Genomic DNA, 13,478 nt, shown 5'->3' with positions numbered 1-13,478 from the left:
TCTTACATCAGATATTCCCACAGAAGGGTTCCTAGAATTCAGCACATTTTTCCAGAAATAAATACATGAGAAGTACATATTCTGCCAATTGGAATTCCTCACCTCATGCTTCTTTTCCTAACTTTTTTCTATATGTCTCTTAAACACAATATTGCATCATTTTCAAGACTCGTAATTACTCTAGAGTTTCTACAGCTTAAGATGATAAGATCAAGTGTAATTAAGAGAAACACAAATGCTCTTGAAGTGTCCCCCCTGTGGGAATATTCGTCGCATTAGTCGTAGTAGCACCACATTGTCACTCAACTGATCTTTCTTCTAGGAGATGTTCTCACCAGTCGTATAAACCTGCTGCTGAAGGGCCAGCTTGATAGACCCCGACAACGCTTGAAGTACAGGTTCTACACGAAAGGTACATAAAGTGCAATGTTCCGTCTCTTTAGAGTAAAATACTGCATCAGGGTAAAGGAAAACGTTTTTTTTGCCGCGATCAATTCTTTCCAAACAGACGCGAAAAACACGTCCCGAAAACAGAATCTTTTCTGGGAAGGAATTGGTTTCCGCACCAGGCCTATTTCCCTTCTGAGAGTCTCGAGTTGCCACTCGAGACTCTTCTTTTTACGCCATTCATTTGTATACAACTATATACTACACATATACAAGAGAATCAGAGAATTATTACTATTATAATAGTTTTAGTATAGTCAACCCGCATAACGGATACTATACTATATGAACTTCTTCGGTCGGTGGCGTAAAAAGTGGGCAAAAAAGAAACTCCGAAACGGGGAGTCGAACCCCGATCTCCACGGTGAAAGCGTGATGTGATAGCCGTTACACTATATCGGATAGTAATTTACATTTTTTGGTTTTTTCAACATTGACCTGTTTTGCATATTTGATTGCGTGACTAAGGTAAATTTTCTGTAAATTTCCTCCTGAGAGCCGCTTCACAGATTCAAAAAACTGATTTCCCATGTAATCCAGCAACTAAATAAACTTTAATGTCCTTTCTGTTTTGTTATACTGAATATTTGGTCTGATACGTCAAATTTGTCAAGTAATAGGAATGGGCGGTAACAGGTTTAAGATGGGCCGAGGTGGTGTTAGGAATGCTGAAACGGACCTTTCTTCTGATTTAATGGTAGTTCCCAAAAAATCAGAGATTGTATCGTCTAACTACAATTTTGCTATACACAAAAGTAAGTATTAGTAGCACTCTCGCTCGCTTATGCAGCAGTAACGAAAACAACCAACCTCTTGACGTTGCGAGTTTATAAGTTACTCTTATAAGGGAGAATCCATTGAAACGGTTATATGATTTTATGTATTAAATACCAAATTAAATTTCTTTAGAAAATGGGTTCTTAACTTAAAATTTTAGCAAGTGAGGCTTGTCACCGCTCTTCAAAGAGAAAGAAGAAGCTAGGTATTGCTTCAACAATGGAGTGTTCTTGATTTCAGCCAACAAAGCCTTGTCAACAATTTTTTGGTCTTGGACTCTCTCGGTACTGACCTCCTTCTTCTGTTGTTCTGGGAACAAGTTGGCCTCCTTCTTCTCCTTCTTGGACAACTTGGCATCTCTGGCAAAGTATTCGACGTTGAATTTCTCGACGTTGACGGAAGCAACTGGGACCTTGGTGGAGGTGGCAATGACGTAACGGGCATTGACTCTTCTTAGAGGAACACCATTGACCTTGAATGGACCGGAGATCAATAGGGTGTTGTCTTCCAAGTGCTTCAAGTAGACGACTCTCTTACCTCTGAAACGGCCAGCTAGCAAGATCAAAACGGTGCCTGGAACTAGCGAGGTACGCAACTTTTGTGGTCTCGAAGCCTTTCTGGTCTTCTTTAGAGCCTTTATGTCTTCAGATGGATACCACTTTGGGGCCTAATTTAATAAAAGAAAAGTATTGTGTTATCATCGGGAGGATAATAATAATAATTCGTCATTGTTAGTAAACAGATAATTCATGTCATCAAATGATGCAAATGGGGATCAGACTTTAGATTGACACATCGGAACAGTGCTTAGCTTTATAACGTCTCTTTCATACCAGTTCATATCTCACTAGCAACCTAGACGTTAGGTTCCCGTTCGCTATCCCAGCATAAATTCCACATCTATAATATTTTCAGCATCTCAATTGCACAGTTACGTCGCTCTATTGATAAAAGCTCACCAATCTCAAACAATCTGTCATCCCCCTAGTTTCCACATTATAACATACTTTTTGGGCGCTCATTTCGATACTATGTTTCGACGGACTTGCGGTTTGGCTAAGATCGTTAAACTCACTAGCGTTTAACAACAGGTCGCAGTGTATATTGATAAATTCACCGTCGAGCGCCTGAGCCGGAAACCGAGTCGGTGCGCTTCCCCCGCCTGGGTCCCCACAGCGTAGGGACTTCAGTGAGTGCTCCAGTGGGGAAGCCCAGAGGGAGGGCCAGTGGGAGTGGAAGCAAGCGTCGGGCTGGAAACCCTCCTACCCTCCAGGCTCCCACTGAGAGTGAGGTTTCGCGGAAAACATGAAAATTGTAGTTTTACCCAAACAAGAAACAGAGCTTTGTTTTTTTTCCAGTTTTCGTTTTTTTGTTAAATCAAATGGATTGGTGTTTGGGTGTACAGATGTTTTTGCCGTCACGATATTATTATAAAGTGGGAAATAGAATTGATCAAAAAGTCATAGGTAGAATGTACATACGTGAATTATGATGCGTCATGATCAATTTGAAAGATGATACGGCCTGGAGCGATGTCAACAGCTGCCTTCTCGCCACCGTGCAGGTGTGGGTTCGATAAACTAATCTTTGCAGACCCAATTTTTTTGTCCTTGGCTAGTTTCCTCGATTCGATCGCGGTAAACTCTAGAGTAGCATTTGACGAGGCAGCAAAGGGCGCAGTTTCTGCCTGGTAGTAGGCTGTACCATCCTTTGAAGCCTTCTTGGTTTGGGTCTTCAACACCGGAGTGGAGGTACCCTTCTGGACTACTGAGACGACTACCTGTACGTATTTCCCTACGTTGGTGGCGGCCAACACGGAGATTCTGCCCTTGTAGCTTTGGGTACTGCTGCTCGATGGTACTGCAGAGACATGAGATGTAGCATCGCCAGCAGTTTGGTTGTGATGAGGAATTATATTTGGAATCGCAAATCCCTTCGTACGCACATCCTCACTTCCTCCCTCTACATCGCCTGGGGATCCACTACTATGAGAAAGGGAGCGCCGTAATGCCTTCAATGGATTTCCTAGGCGACGATTTTCTGTCGATTCAGTGTCATTATTATTGACTTCTTCATCGATACTCTGATTCTCAGTGCGAGTGTCTGTAACTGCAGCGCTGCTTTCAACGCTACCGCCACGAGAACGGCGTCTGCTAAATGGGTTGTTGAATGTAGGTTCTCCGTCGGGTCTTTCCCCTCTGTCTGATGAGCGTCTCAATCTACCTCCCCCGATATGCTTGAATAGCTTACTACCGGCTTTAACACCGCCGGCGGCAACACCAACAACGGCACCCGCAGTACCGGTAACTGCATTAGCACCTGAGCCAATGGCCTTCATGGGTGCATTGTTCATCTTGGATTTTTCAAGACACTCAACATCTGGTTTGATGTATTGAGGTACAAAAATGGTGTCAAACCTCAAGGTACCTTGGGTGTTCAGTGGTTCTTCCCAACTCTGTTTCTTATTTTGAGTGATTGAATGAAGATTCAACGCGATTTCACCCAGGTAATCATTTGCACCGGCCCGATCCCAGTCAAGCACTTTGATTCTGATTTGACTTCTAGACTTGGAAATAACTGGGATATCAACGTTTTCGTTCCATACAGGATCTAGCGTTTTCTTTATGATCTGAGATTTGTATACCTTTGCGCCGTCGACGTAAATGTAGACAAATGGGTCAGATTTACCATTCCTATCGGCCGGCATCAAATCATTACCACCGATCAGATTCATAGTAATAATACCTGTGTCCAAAACACCCTCGCTGGAAGGAAGTTTGTAAATCGTGGGGTTGTACATAAATCTGAGGTCCAAAGTATTGCCGTTGAATTGAATTTTTGTGGGTTTACTGTAACCGCTCTTCAGTAGTGAAAGAGTGCTGACATAGTATTCAGCAACAACATCTTCCCTTCTTTTGGGAACACGTTTTCTGGTCACTCTAAATAGCAGTTTACTGTTTTTCAAATCCCTTACGAAAATGTTGTTCGTCTCTGCAATGGGTGTGCTTCCGTTGTAAATAGGAGTGACAAATTGTGGATATGGGACACTGTCCACTAAAACATTCAAGTAGGTGGAAGCTGAAGATAGGTAGCCCTTCAGTATATGCATGGTTAGTACACCGGAATTATGGTTCATGAACTCGTCCAGTGACATCCTGTCCTTCTTAGAAATTTTGGATTCAAGTTCCTCGAAGGGATCATTGATCTCCACAATATGGTAGTCTGCAGGAGTAACTTGCATCTCTTTCTTCAGTTCCTCTTGTTCCTTTTCAAACTTTTCCTTTTTCTCCTTCAGTTCTTTCTCCATTTCCTTCACTTTTTCCAATTCATCGGGAGAGAACACTTTTTTGGTTGGAATAAAGCTGAAACCCAACTCCAAGTAATCTTCTTTAGTGTCACCATTTTTGTTACGCAGATTAAATTTCTTCTTGTCCCCTGCGAATTTTGACGTACAAGAATACTCTGATGATTTCTTGTCCATCTCAATTATCTTAGACAACGGCATTGTGATAGAACCAATCCTTCTATCGGCCCCGACACTTTGATAATCGGCCATTGCAATGGACAGTACTTGATTTTCAGACACAATGGGGAGGTAAACTGTTGTGTTGAACTTGGGGTCCATAGTGTCAGAATAATGTCTGGACTTATATCTGATATGCTTGTTGATAGACACCGTGAAATAAGGATCAATATCACCAATACCGCTCAACGTTGACATGACTTGACCCTGGCCAACGTCAATTCTCAAACACCCCAAAGGATCTAATGATGAGCTCTTGCCGATATAAGCCCCTGTCAATTTAACAGGTTTCCATGCCGCCATAATACCAATATTCCCAGATGGTGAAGCACTTAGTGTATCTTGACCGGCATCTAACATATTCAAAAAGTCGTCCACGTTGACGGTGTATCGGCACAGTTCATTTTTCCCATTAGAACGAACATTGTAGACAATTAACGTCATTTTGGAGTTTGCTTTGGAAAAAACCAAAAACTCGATACTCTCGTTCCATGCCGGTTCGTTAATCCGTTTCAGCGTTCTATACTTTTTGATCAACTTTGAATCCAGATATAATTCAACAGATGGAGACAAAGAGTTGCTAAAGGCAGATGCCACAGGTAGGTTTTTGATTTTTTCTAGAGTGAATTTGAGTATACCAGAATCACATTCGTCCTCTGGAAGCTCAGCTTCATTTTCATCATCATCCATGTATTCCTCTTCGGACTTTTTCTCACCATCCTCTTTGTTTTCCTCATTTTTTTCCTCATTTTTCCTCATTTTTTCCTTTTCCTTCTGTTTTCTCTCCTCAATACTTTTTTTGCTTTCAAGGGCAGGGAAAAAATGTATCGAATAGTTCAAGCTCCCATTTCTTTTGGACCCTACTCTCAAGTCAGACGATGTGTTTTCGATGGCTGGGGATTGGTACAGCGTACTTAGGTCAAATTCCACTGTCCCTATCAATTGATCGGTTCTCACGTCGTTGAAGTCAAAACAGGACATTGTCAATTTCTGATCCAATGAGTTGACCAGGATGTATTTTGTTTCATTCCAAATTGGATTCTTGATGTCATCTTTGATTGAAGTACGAACTTCAGTGTCTGAGCCCGGCAACGGTTTGTCCAATTTCAAAACTATGTACGGATCGACAGTATTTGTGATAAATGTAGAACCGACCAAGTTGCTGGCTGAGCTCAACGTGATAGCAACTACACCGTTCGCATCATTTGCCGTTGCGCTCATAATTTCTTCGACGTCAATGTCAAGGTGGTTAGGTGCGTATAACATGGGACCTGCAATGGAGTCGATCATACGTTTAACGAAGGACTTCAGCCCAGGCAAGAAAGACATCACGTCAAGCCCCAATGCGTCCCCACCTAGTGGTTTCAAAACGAAATCAATTAGTGGTGGTTCGATCAACTGGACAGATACCATTCTGATGTTGGGGAACACTTTGCCAAACTTCAAGGATACATGGATTTTCCCTGCCACGTTGATATTTTCCACAAGTACGGACAATGTTTTGGAAACGATACTTTTCCCCAGGGTGACCCCTAGAGAAATCCTTGGGTTGACCTTGTTTTCGATTTCCACTTGTGTCATATCTGAGACGTCGTTCGGGGTAAACGCGAAGGACCAGTCCATCTCCACCACGTCTTTACCCTTCTTAGTATACGATTTGATGCCTCTAATCGCTGGGGCCTTGGATCCCATGGTAAAATCTTCCAAACTTAAAGCCTCGATACCGTACCCTGGAGCCGATTCGGCTAGGATAGGGTTAGCCTTATCTTTCACTTGTTCGGACAAAACGGGCATGTAGATGACCCAGAATTTGGACAGGAACGAGTTCAGCCACTGGGTTGTCTCCACTTTCCCGGAAATGGTCTCGTCAATGGTAACTCTCTTGAGGTCATCCCTGATATTTCTGTTGAACCGCCTGTACTCCAAGCTGTACACAGAGGCCGCGCAGGTGAACACCAGTCCCAGTGACCACCACGACAGTCCCATGTACGCAAAGACCCACGCGAAAAAGCAAGTGCCCAACATCAGCGAGATGTTGACCCACCAGTCGCTGTAGAAATTCTCTAATATGTAAGTCTTGATCACTCTGGAATCGTTTGTCATGGAAGGTGAACCTTTCCCCGATGGGTGGAACCCAAGCACGTATTTCCAGGGGAAAAGGTTCTCGACATTGTCCCTCTCGACCAAGTCCCTCATTTCCTGTTTCTCCTCCTCGGTCATCTCATCTAAGATCCCGGGCCCTGAAATCGACGTGTCAAACCTGTTAGCCTCCCTCCCATCGACGGTCTTCGACTGGTCCGGATGCAAGGCCTCCAGCGGCACAGAACCTAAAGTACCTTGTCTGTTTGGCGCGGGCAGCTTCTTACCACCGCGCGCAGTGGACGCAACGAGCACTTCGGGTACAGTAATGGGCGTTACAGGTGGTGGACGCGAGGCGTCGCTCGCGGTTCCACGGCGAGACGCCGTAGAGTCGTCTCGCACCGTGCTTGACCCGGAGGTAAACCCTGCGAGCGCATTTTCCGCCGCACTGGCGGAAACACTCACATTTTCCGCAAGCTCCCCGTGCGAATAACTATCAGCAGTCATTGTAACCTCGTATATTCCAAGTTATTCCCTGCAACTGCTAAGATTTATACGTAAGTGAGCAAAGCGAAACAACCAAAAATAAAATATGGCGCGAGTATGCAGCAAAGGATTGCAAAAAAGGTATCGGTAAAGAACTGCTATCAGAGAGTGTGCTTCAAGTTCACTATACTGACACAATGTACACGTATATATACTCCAGCCACTGGTCCCCTTAGCGGAACCTTTGCACCCCACCCCCCGCTGCCTTTAATCCTCGAGAGGTTCGTATCCTTTATTTTCTGCTTCAATTTTTGACGTAATTTTCAGCGGCTGGGTAACACAGGCAACCCAGAGACACTTGGACCGATGGCCTCGATGACCTGGACGAGCTGTGACTAGCTGTAGTGGGTTGCCAGTTCTGAGCGCTTCTCTATTGCTTCTGCGATGTCCTCGCGGGAATATATTGTGCGCTCGTAGAGTTCGTTCGTGAAGAGCGTATGGTAGTTGGCGTTGAGGTCGCCGAGGCGGAAGGAGCAGTAGACGAGCTGTAGGCAGATCGAGTGTGTGAGGGCTTGCGGAGGTGCTCTCTGCAACTCGTCCAGCAGGAAGCTCGTGCAGTTGTGCAAGAATTGTAGTAGTAAGGGCGATGTCTCGTGAGACACGGTGGTGGTCGCACTTGTCTGTGAGTCTTGGGCGGTGAGTTCTTCGTTCAGTGGGATGGTCACGGGTACCGTCTTCACGTTGAACGCCTTGGTGTACACGTTTATTGAGCTGTACAGGTGTTCTCTAATGACCTCTATTTTCCTCTTGAGAGTGATCTCGAGGAGGGACTCGTTCGCCCTGTTGTCGAGTGTGTACGATTCAATCTCGCTCTTGATGAACTTGTACCGCATCGAGAGGTACACTGTGAGCAGCAAGTTGTTGTCGCCTTTGTTGCTGTCCGAGTCAAACGGCGGTATCACGGCCACGTATTTCAAAATCTTCTTGATCGAGTTCACGGTCAGGTTCGTCGTCAGAAGGTTCACAAGCCCGTTCAGCATCGTGCCCCTGATCTCTCGCAGAACATTCTTGCAAATGTCCTGTACAAGTGACGACTCTGGGAATTTCATCTGTAACGTCTTCGTGTGGCCGAACAGCAGGATCGCCTCCTGGTAGTGACCAGTTCTAATGCAGGTCATTAGCAGAAAGGGTAGTTCCATCAGCGCGGCAATGTTATCCCAATGTTCTAGAATAGTCATCAGATGGCCCTGATGAGTATCATTCTTTTCCTTAAGAGACACACGTTCACGTAGCGACTCAACAGCTAGATGAAACTCGTCCAAGTGACTCTGAGAAGACGTTCCTCGGGCGTCGCCAGCAAACAGCTCGTCGTTCTCATCGCCAGCAACGGAGTGCTTGTCTGGTCCATCGCGCTGAGCAGAAGTACTATCACCAGCAAGGTTCTGTTTAGTCGAGCCCTCTACTGCTCTGGGATCTAGTTCCCAAAGCGGATCCAGGTTCTTCCGCAAGTCTTCCAACACGCGGCCGCTGGTGTTCTCCCCCAACAACTCTCGCGAGACAGCATCTTTATTCCGCACAAGCATCACACGTAACTCTCGCTCCAACGAGCTCAATTGTGCTTGGATCTCAGAAGCGGCCTCGACGACAGTGCCCTCCACGGCGTGGGACGAAAAGTACGTTGCGTAGTCCCTGCCTTCGCATTGTAAAGTCTCCTCGAGAAAGGCAAGGGCGACACTCTGACCTGCACTATCGCCAGTGGCAACATTCAGCTTATCCAATACAACGTCCATCGCTCCGCCAATGGGTCTTACCAGATTCCTCACACCGTCTCTGTAAGTAACAACGTACGGTTCTCGAAAGACTCGTTATTATATATAAGAAACGCATCTCACTTAACATGGTTTAACGAGGGTGGTGTCGGAAAACAAAACCTGGTCACACAATAGTGTATAGACGCAGAGTGCAGAGCAAATAGAGTATGAAGTCCTTTGAAGTTACAGATCCAATTGGTACCGCCTTGAGAGGGTTTGCTTTGGCGAACCCTCAGTTGCGGTTACTCCCTGAAGAAAGGGTCCTCTACCGTAGCAGTGACCCCAATGCGGTTGCACTGCTTGCTGGTGGTGGATCCGGTCATGAGCCAACACATGCCGGGTTCGTGGGCAACGGGATGCTTACCGGTGCTGTCTGTGGTGATATCTTTGCAAGTCCAAGCACGGGGCAAATCTTGAAGGGGATTGAAGTTCTTGCCGAGGCGAATTCGAACAAGGGTGTCCTTCTGATTGTGAAGAACTACACTGGGGACGTGCTGCACTTTGGTCTGTCCGCGGAGAGAGCCCGCTCTTTGGGGATAGATTGCCAAGTGGTCACTGTAGGGGACGATGTCGCCGTCGGTAGGGAGAAAGGTGCCATGGTTGGTCGCAGAGCGCTTGCTGGGACTGTCCTTGTCCACAAAATTACTGGTGCGTTTGCCCAACTGCATTCTGCTGAACACGGACTTCAAGGAACAGCACAGGTGGCCCAATTGGTCACTGATAATCTGGTGACCATCGGTGCCTCCCTCGACCACTGCAAAGTGCCTGGAAGGAAGTTTGAGACTGAATTGAACAACAATCAGATGGAACTTGGAATGGGTATCCACAATGAACCAGGTGTGCAAACTTTGGAGCCGATTCCAGCCACGGAGGACCTGATTTGCAACTACATGTTGCCCAAGTTGTTGGACCCCAACGACGCCGACAGAGCATTTGTGCCCTTCGACAAGAACGACGAAGTTCTTCTGTTGGTGAATAATCTGGGTGGTGTCTCCAATTTCATCATATCCTCGATTACGGCTATTTCAGTTGACCTCTTGGAGAAGCACCACGGGATTACCCCAAAGAAAGTCATTGCAGGGACCGTGATGACTGCATTCAACGGTAACGGGTTTAGCATCACTCTCTTGAATTTGTCCCGGGCGAACAAGACCCTGCAACAGAAATTCCCAGGCGTCACCGATATTGAATCATTGGTTAATCTACGCACAGATGCGCCTGGTTGGCCAATTGGTGTTTTTGAACCAAGGGACCCTCCAAAGGTTAACCGTGATCTACTGCAAACAAAGACTCAAGTGAAAGCTGTAGGCTCCTACGATTTTGACCAACTCTCCCGCTGGATGCAAGCAGGTGCTAAGGAGGTCATCAAGTGCGAACCCCATATCACCTCCTTGGACACACAAGTTGGTGATGGTGACTGTGGGTACACTCTGGTCGCCGGTGTCAAGGGGATCACCGAGGATTTGCCCAACTTTGCGGGCTCCACTCTTTCTGAGACCGTGTCTCAAATTTCAGAAAACATCGAGAAAGCCATGGGTGGGACTTCTGGTGGGCTGTACTCCATCCTAGTTTCCGGTTTCTCCCATGGGTTAATAAGCTTGTTGAAGGCAAAGGATGACCCTGTCACGAAGGAAACAGTTGCCGCTGCACTGCAGACATCGCTGGAGACTTTGTACAAGTACACGAGGGCAAGGAAGGGTTCATCCACAATGGTGGATGCATTGGAACCGTTTGTCAAGGAGTTTGCCGCCTCTAGGGACTTCCACAAAGCGGTGGATGCCGCCGACAAGGGTGCCAAGTCGACTGCCACTTTCTCTGCCAAATTTGGTAGGGCCTCCTACGTCGGCGACTCTGCCAACGTAGAGGACCCAGGTGCCGTAGGTCTTGTTGCATTCCTACGTGGTATCGAACAGGCTATGTAAGAGGCAGTAGGGTGGTCAACACCACGTGTCTGCCAGCAACGTTTCCGGAAAAGTACATCTTGGTGCATCAACTACATACATTGAATAGACATATAATATTTTTTTTCTTTGATGTTAGAGGAGATGTTGCTATTCCCGTCACTTGTCATTTGATACTCAGTTGTGTATCCACTTCTAGTGTTGACCTGGGCAAACCGTGGACAGTATGAGCACCGACTTTGATCGTATTTATCTGAACCAGTCTAAGTTTGGTGGTAGGTTCCGTATTGCAGATTCCGGTCTCGGTTGGAAACCGGCGACTAGTGGTGGTTCCGCTGCTGCTGCCCAGTTGAGACAGCCATTCCTGTTGCCAGCCACAGAGTTGTCCGCTATCCAGTGGAGCAGGGGCGCGAGAGGCTACGAATTGAAGATCAACACAAAAAATCAGGGTGTTTTGCAACTGGACGGGTTCACGCCGGAAGATTTCAACTTGGTCAAAGGTGATTTCCACCGGAGGTTCAACATCCAATTGGAACATAAGGAGCACTCACTTAGAGGGTGGAACTGGGGGAAGACAGACCTTGCCAGGAATGAACTGGTATTTGCTCTGAATGGGAAACCAACCTTTGAAATCCCATACTCCAGGATTAACAACACCAATCTGACTGCCAAAAACGAGGTTGGTATTGAATTCAACCTACAAGATGAGAACTATCAACCTGCTGGGGATGAGCTTGTGGAAATGAGATTCTATATTCCAGGTGTTATTGCAGACAACGAGACGGATGGTTCCATCCCCGCGGCAGCGGAAGGTGACTCGCAGACTCCTACTGAGAAGACTGTAGCTGAATCCTTTTACGAGGAGTTGAGGGAGAGGGCCGACATAGGTGAAACAGCAGGGGATGTCATTGTTTCCTTCCAGGACATCTTCTTTGCAACACCTAGAGGCCGTTATGATGTCGACATTTACAAGGACACTATAAGATTGAGAGGTAAGACGTACGAGTACAAACTACAATACCGTCAAATTCAAAGAATCGTTTCTTTGCCCAAGGCAGATGACATCCATCACTTGCTTGTCCTTGCCATCGATCCACCATTGCGTCAAGGTCAAACCTCGTACCCATTTTTGGTGCTCCAGTTCCAAAACGAGGAGGAAACTGAGGTACAGTTAAACATTGATGATGATGAGTACGAGGCACATTACAAGGACAAGTTGAAGAAACATTACGACGCAAAGACCCATATCGTGATCAGTCACGTCTTGAAGGGACTCACGGACCGCAGGGTCATCATTCCAGGTGAATATAAATCCAAATATGAACAGTGTGCAGTTTCGTGTTCCTACAAGGCAAATGAGGGCTACCTGTATCCGTTGGATAACGCCTTCTTCTTTTTGACAAAACCAACCCTATATATCCCGTTCTCAGATGTCAGCTCAGTGAACATCTCTAGAGCTGGTCAGACGTCTACATCGGCAAGAACTTTTGATCTGGAGGTGGTGCTACGTATGAATAGAGGTTCGACCACGTTTGGTAACATTAGCAAAGAGGAGCAACAGTTATTGGAACAGTTCTTGAAATCAAAGGGATTGAGAGTAAAGAATGAGGAGAAGGAAGCACAGGAAAGGCTACAGACTGCATTGGGATCGGACAGCGACGAGGACGGTGATATTAATATGGGGTCTGCCGGCGAGGACGATGAATCGGTTGATGAAGATTTCCACGTGAGTTCTGGTGGTGAAGATGATGACGTCGCAGAGGAATTCAACTCGGATGCCTCTATGAGCGACGACGGCGATGACGCTGAACTTTCCGGCGACGGAAGTAACAGACCCTCCAAAAAACCTAAAACCGAATGATTGTCAGTACCGTGCAGTATTTGGTTTCTTTTTGGAAATTTTATAAGTGGTACTTGATATATCGGTAGTTTAAGTTATACTTTCAACCTGTGGACCTCTTTACTTAAGTCATGCTCAGCAGTTTTTGGCTAAATCTGTAAGGTAAAACGTTATCAAGTAACTATTCCTTCTTCTTCACATTGAACGTGTTATTTTGCAAGTCGATATTGTAACTTTTGTGCAAGGATAAATCGTGAATATCTCCTTGTAATGGGCGCATGACTCAATACCATATGAAATATAGTTCGGTAAAAGAGACAGGACCGAATTCTAAAGAGAACATCTGGGCATTGACGTGCTCTGGAACGTATATAAAGTGCAAAGCGTCAGCTTCGACATCTTTCAAGAACATCTCTGAATGCTAAACCCCCCAATTACGAATGCTCAAACACGTAACTACAACTGATATAGTTCGTATAAGTACACATACCGCATGAATAAGAATATAAGACAGTTTTTATACACATTCTTTAATTACATCCCTATCTAGTTCTGAAAGTAGTATGAATTCGAAAGAGGTATTACAACTTAACATTTGGCAATGAAAGAAAAAT

The 13,478-nt window shown here is 45.8% G+C and overlaps 5 protein-coding genes and 1 non-coding gene across 6 annotated transcripts; 2 read left to right on the top strand and 4 right to left on the bottom strand.

The window, feature by feature from the left end:
- Positions 1-777: 777 nt before the first annotated feature.
- Positions 778-849, bottom strand: KNAG0Etrna5E. Its single transcript has one exon. It is a non-coding gene; the product is annotated as a tRNA-Glu (tRNA).
- A 523-nt stretch (positions 850-1,372) lies between these two features.
- Positions 1,373-2,246, bottom strand: RPL6A (60S ribosomal protein eL6; the record flags this gene model as incomplete). The annotated part of the gene is made up of 2 exons (XM_022608408.1): positions 1,373-1,891; positions 2,232-2,246. 2 exons carry the CDS (start codon positions 2,244-2,246, stop codon positions 1,373-1,375), a joined length of 534 nt encoding a protein of 177 aa, XP_022464907.1.
- Positions 2,247-2,710: 464 nt separating this feature from the next.
- Positions 2,711-7,333, bottom strand: TCB3 (Tcb3p; the record flags this gene model as incomplete). The annotated part of the gene is made up of 1 exon (XM_022608406.1): positions 2,711-7,333. One exon carries the CDS (start codon positions 7,331-7,333, stop codon positions 2,711-2,713), a length of 4,623 nt encoding a protein of 1,540 aa, XP_022464906.1.
- Positions 7,334-7,707: 374 nt separating this feature from the next.
- On the bottom strand, positions 7,708-9,102 carry COG8 (Golgi transport complex subunit COG8; the record flags this gene model as incomplete). Its single annotated transcript, XM_022608405.1, has 1 exon — positions 7,708-9,102. The coding sequence occupies one exon, from the start codon at positions 9,100-9,102 to the stop codon at positions 7,708-7,710; it is 1,395 nt and encodes a 464-aa protein (XP_022464905.1).
- Positions 9,103-9,290: 188 nt separating this feature from the next.
- Positions 9,291-11,045, top strand: DAK1 (dihydroxyacetone kinase; the record flags this gene model as incomplete). The annotated part of the gene is made up of 1 exon (XM_022608404.1): positions 9,291-11,045. The coding sequence occupies one exon, from the start codon at positions 9,291-9,293 to the stop codon at positions 11,043-11,045; it is 1,755 nt and encodes a 584-aa protein (XP_022464904.1).
- A 205-nt stretch (positions 11,046-11,250) lies between these two features.
- On the top strand, positions 11,251-12,885 carry POB3 (FACT complex subunit POB3; the record flags this gene model as incomplete). The annotated part of the gene is made up of 1 exon (XM_022608403.1): positions 11,251-12,885. One exon carries the CDS (start codon positions 11,251-11,253, stop codon positions 12,883-12,885), a length of 1,635 nt encoding a protein of 544 aa, XP_022464903.1.
- Positions 12,886-13,478: the final 593 nt, after the last annotated feature.

Source organism: Huiozyma naganishii, chromosome 5, assembly GCF_000348985.1.
Source record: "Huiozyma naganishii CBS 8797 chromosome 5, complete genome".
Lineage (NCBI taxonomy): Eukaryota > Fungi > Ascomycota > Saccharomycetes > Saccharomycetales > Saccharomycetaceae > Huiozyma > Huiozyma naganishii.
The sequence above is the reverse complement of the archived record's forward strand: the minus strand, read 5'-3'. Positions and strand labels throughout refer to the sequence as shown.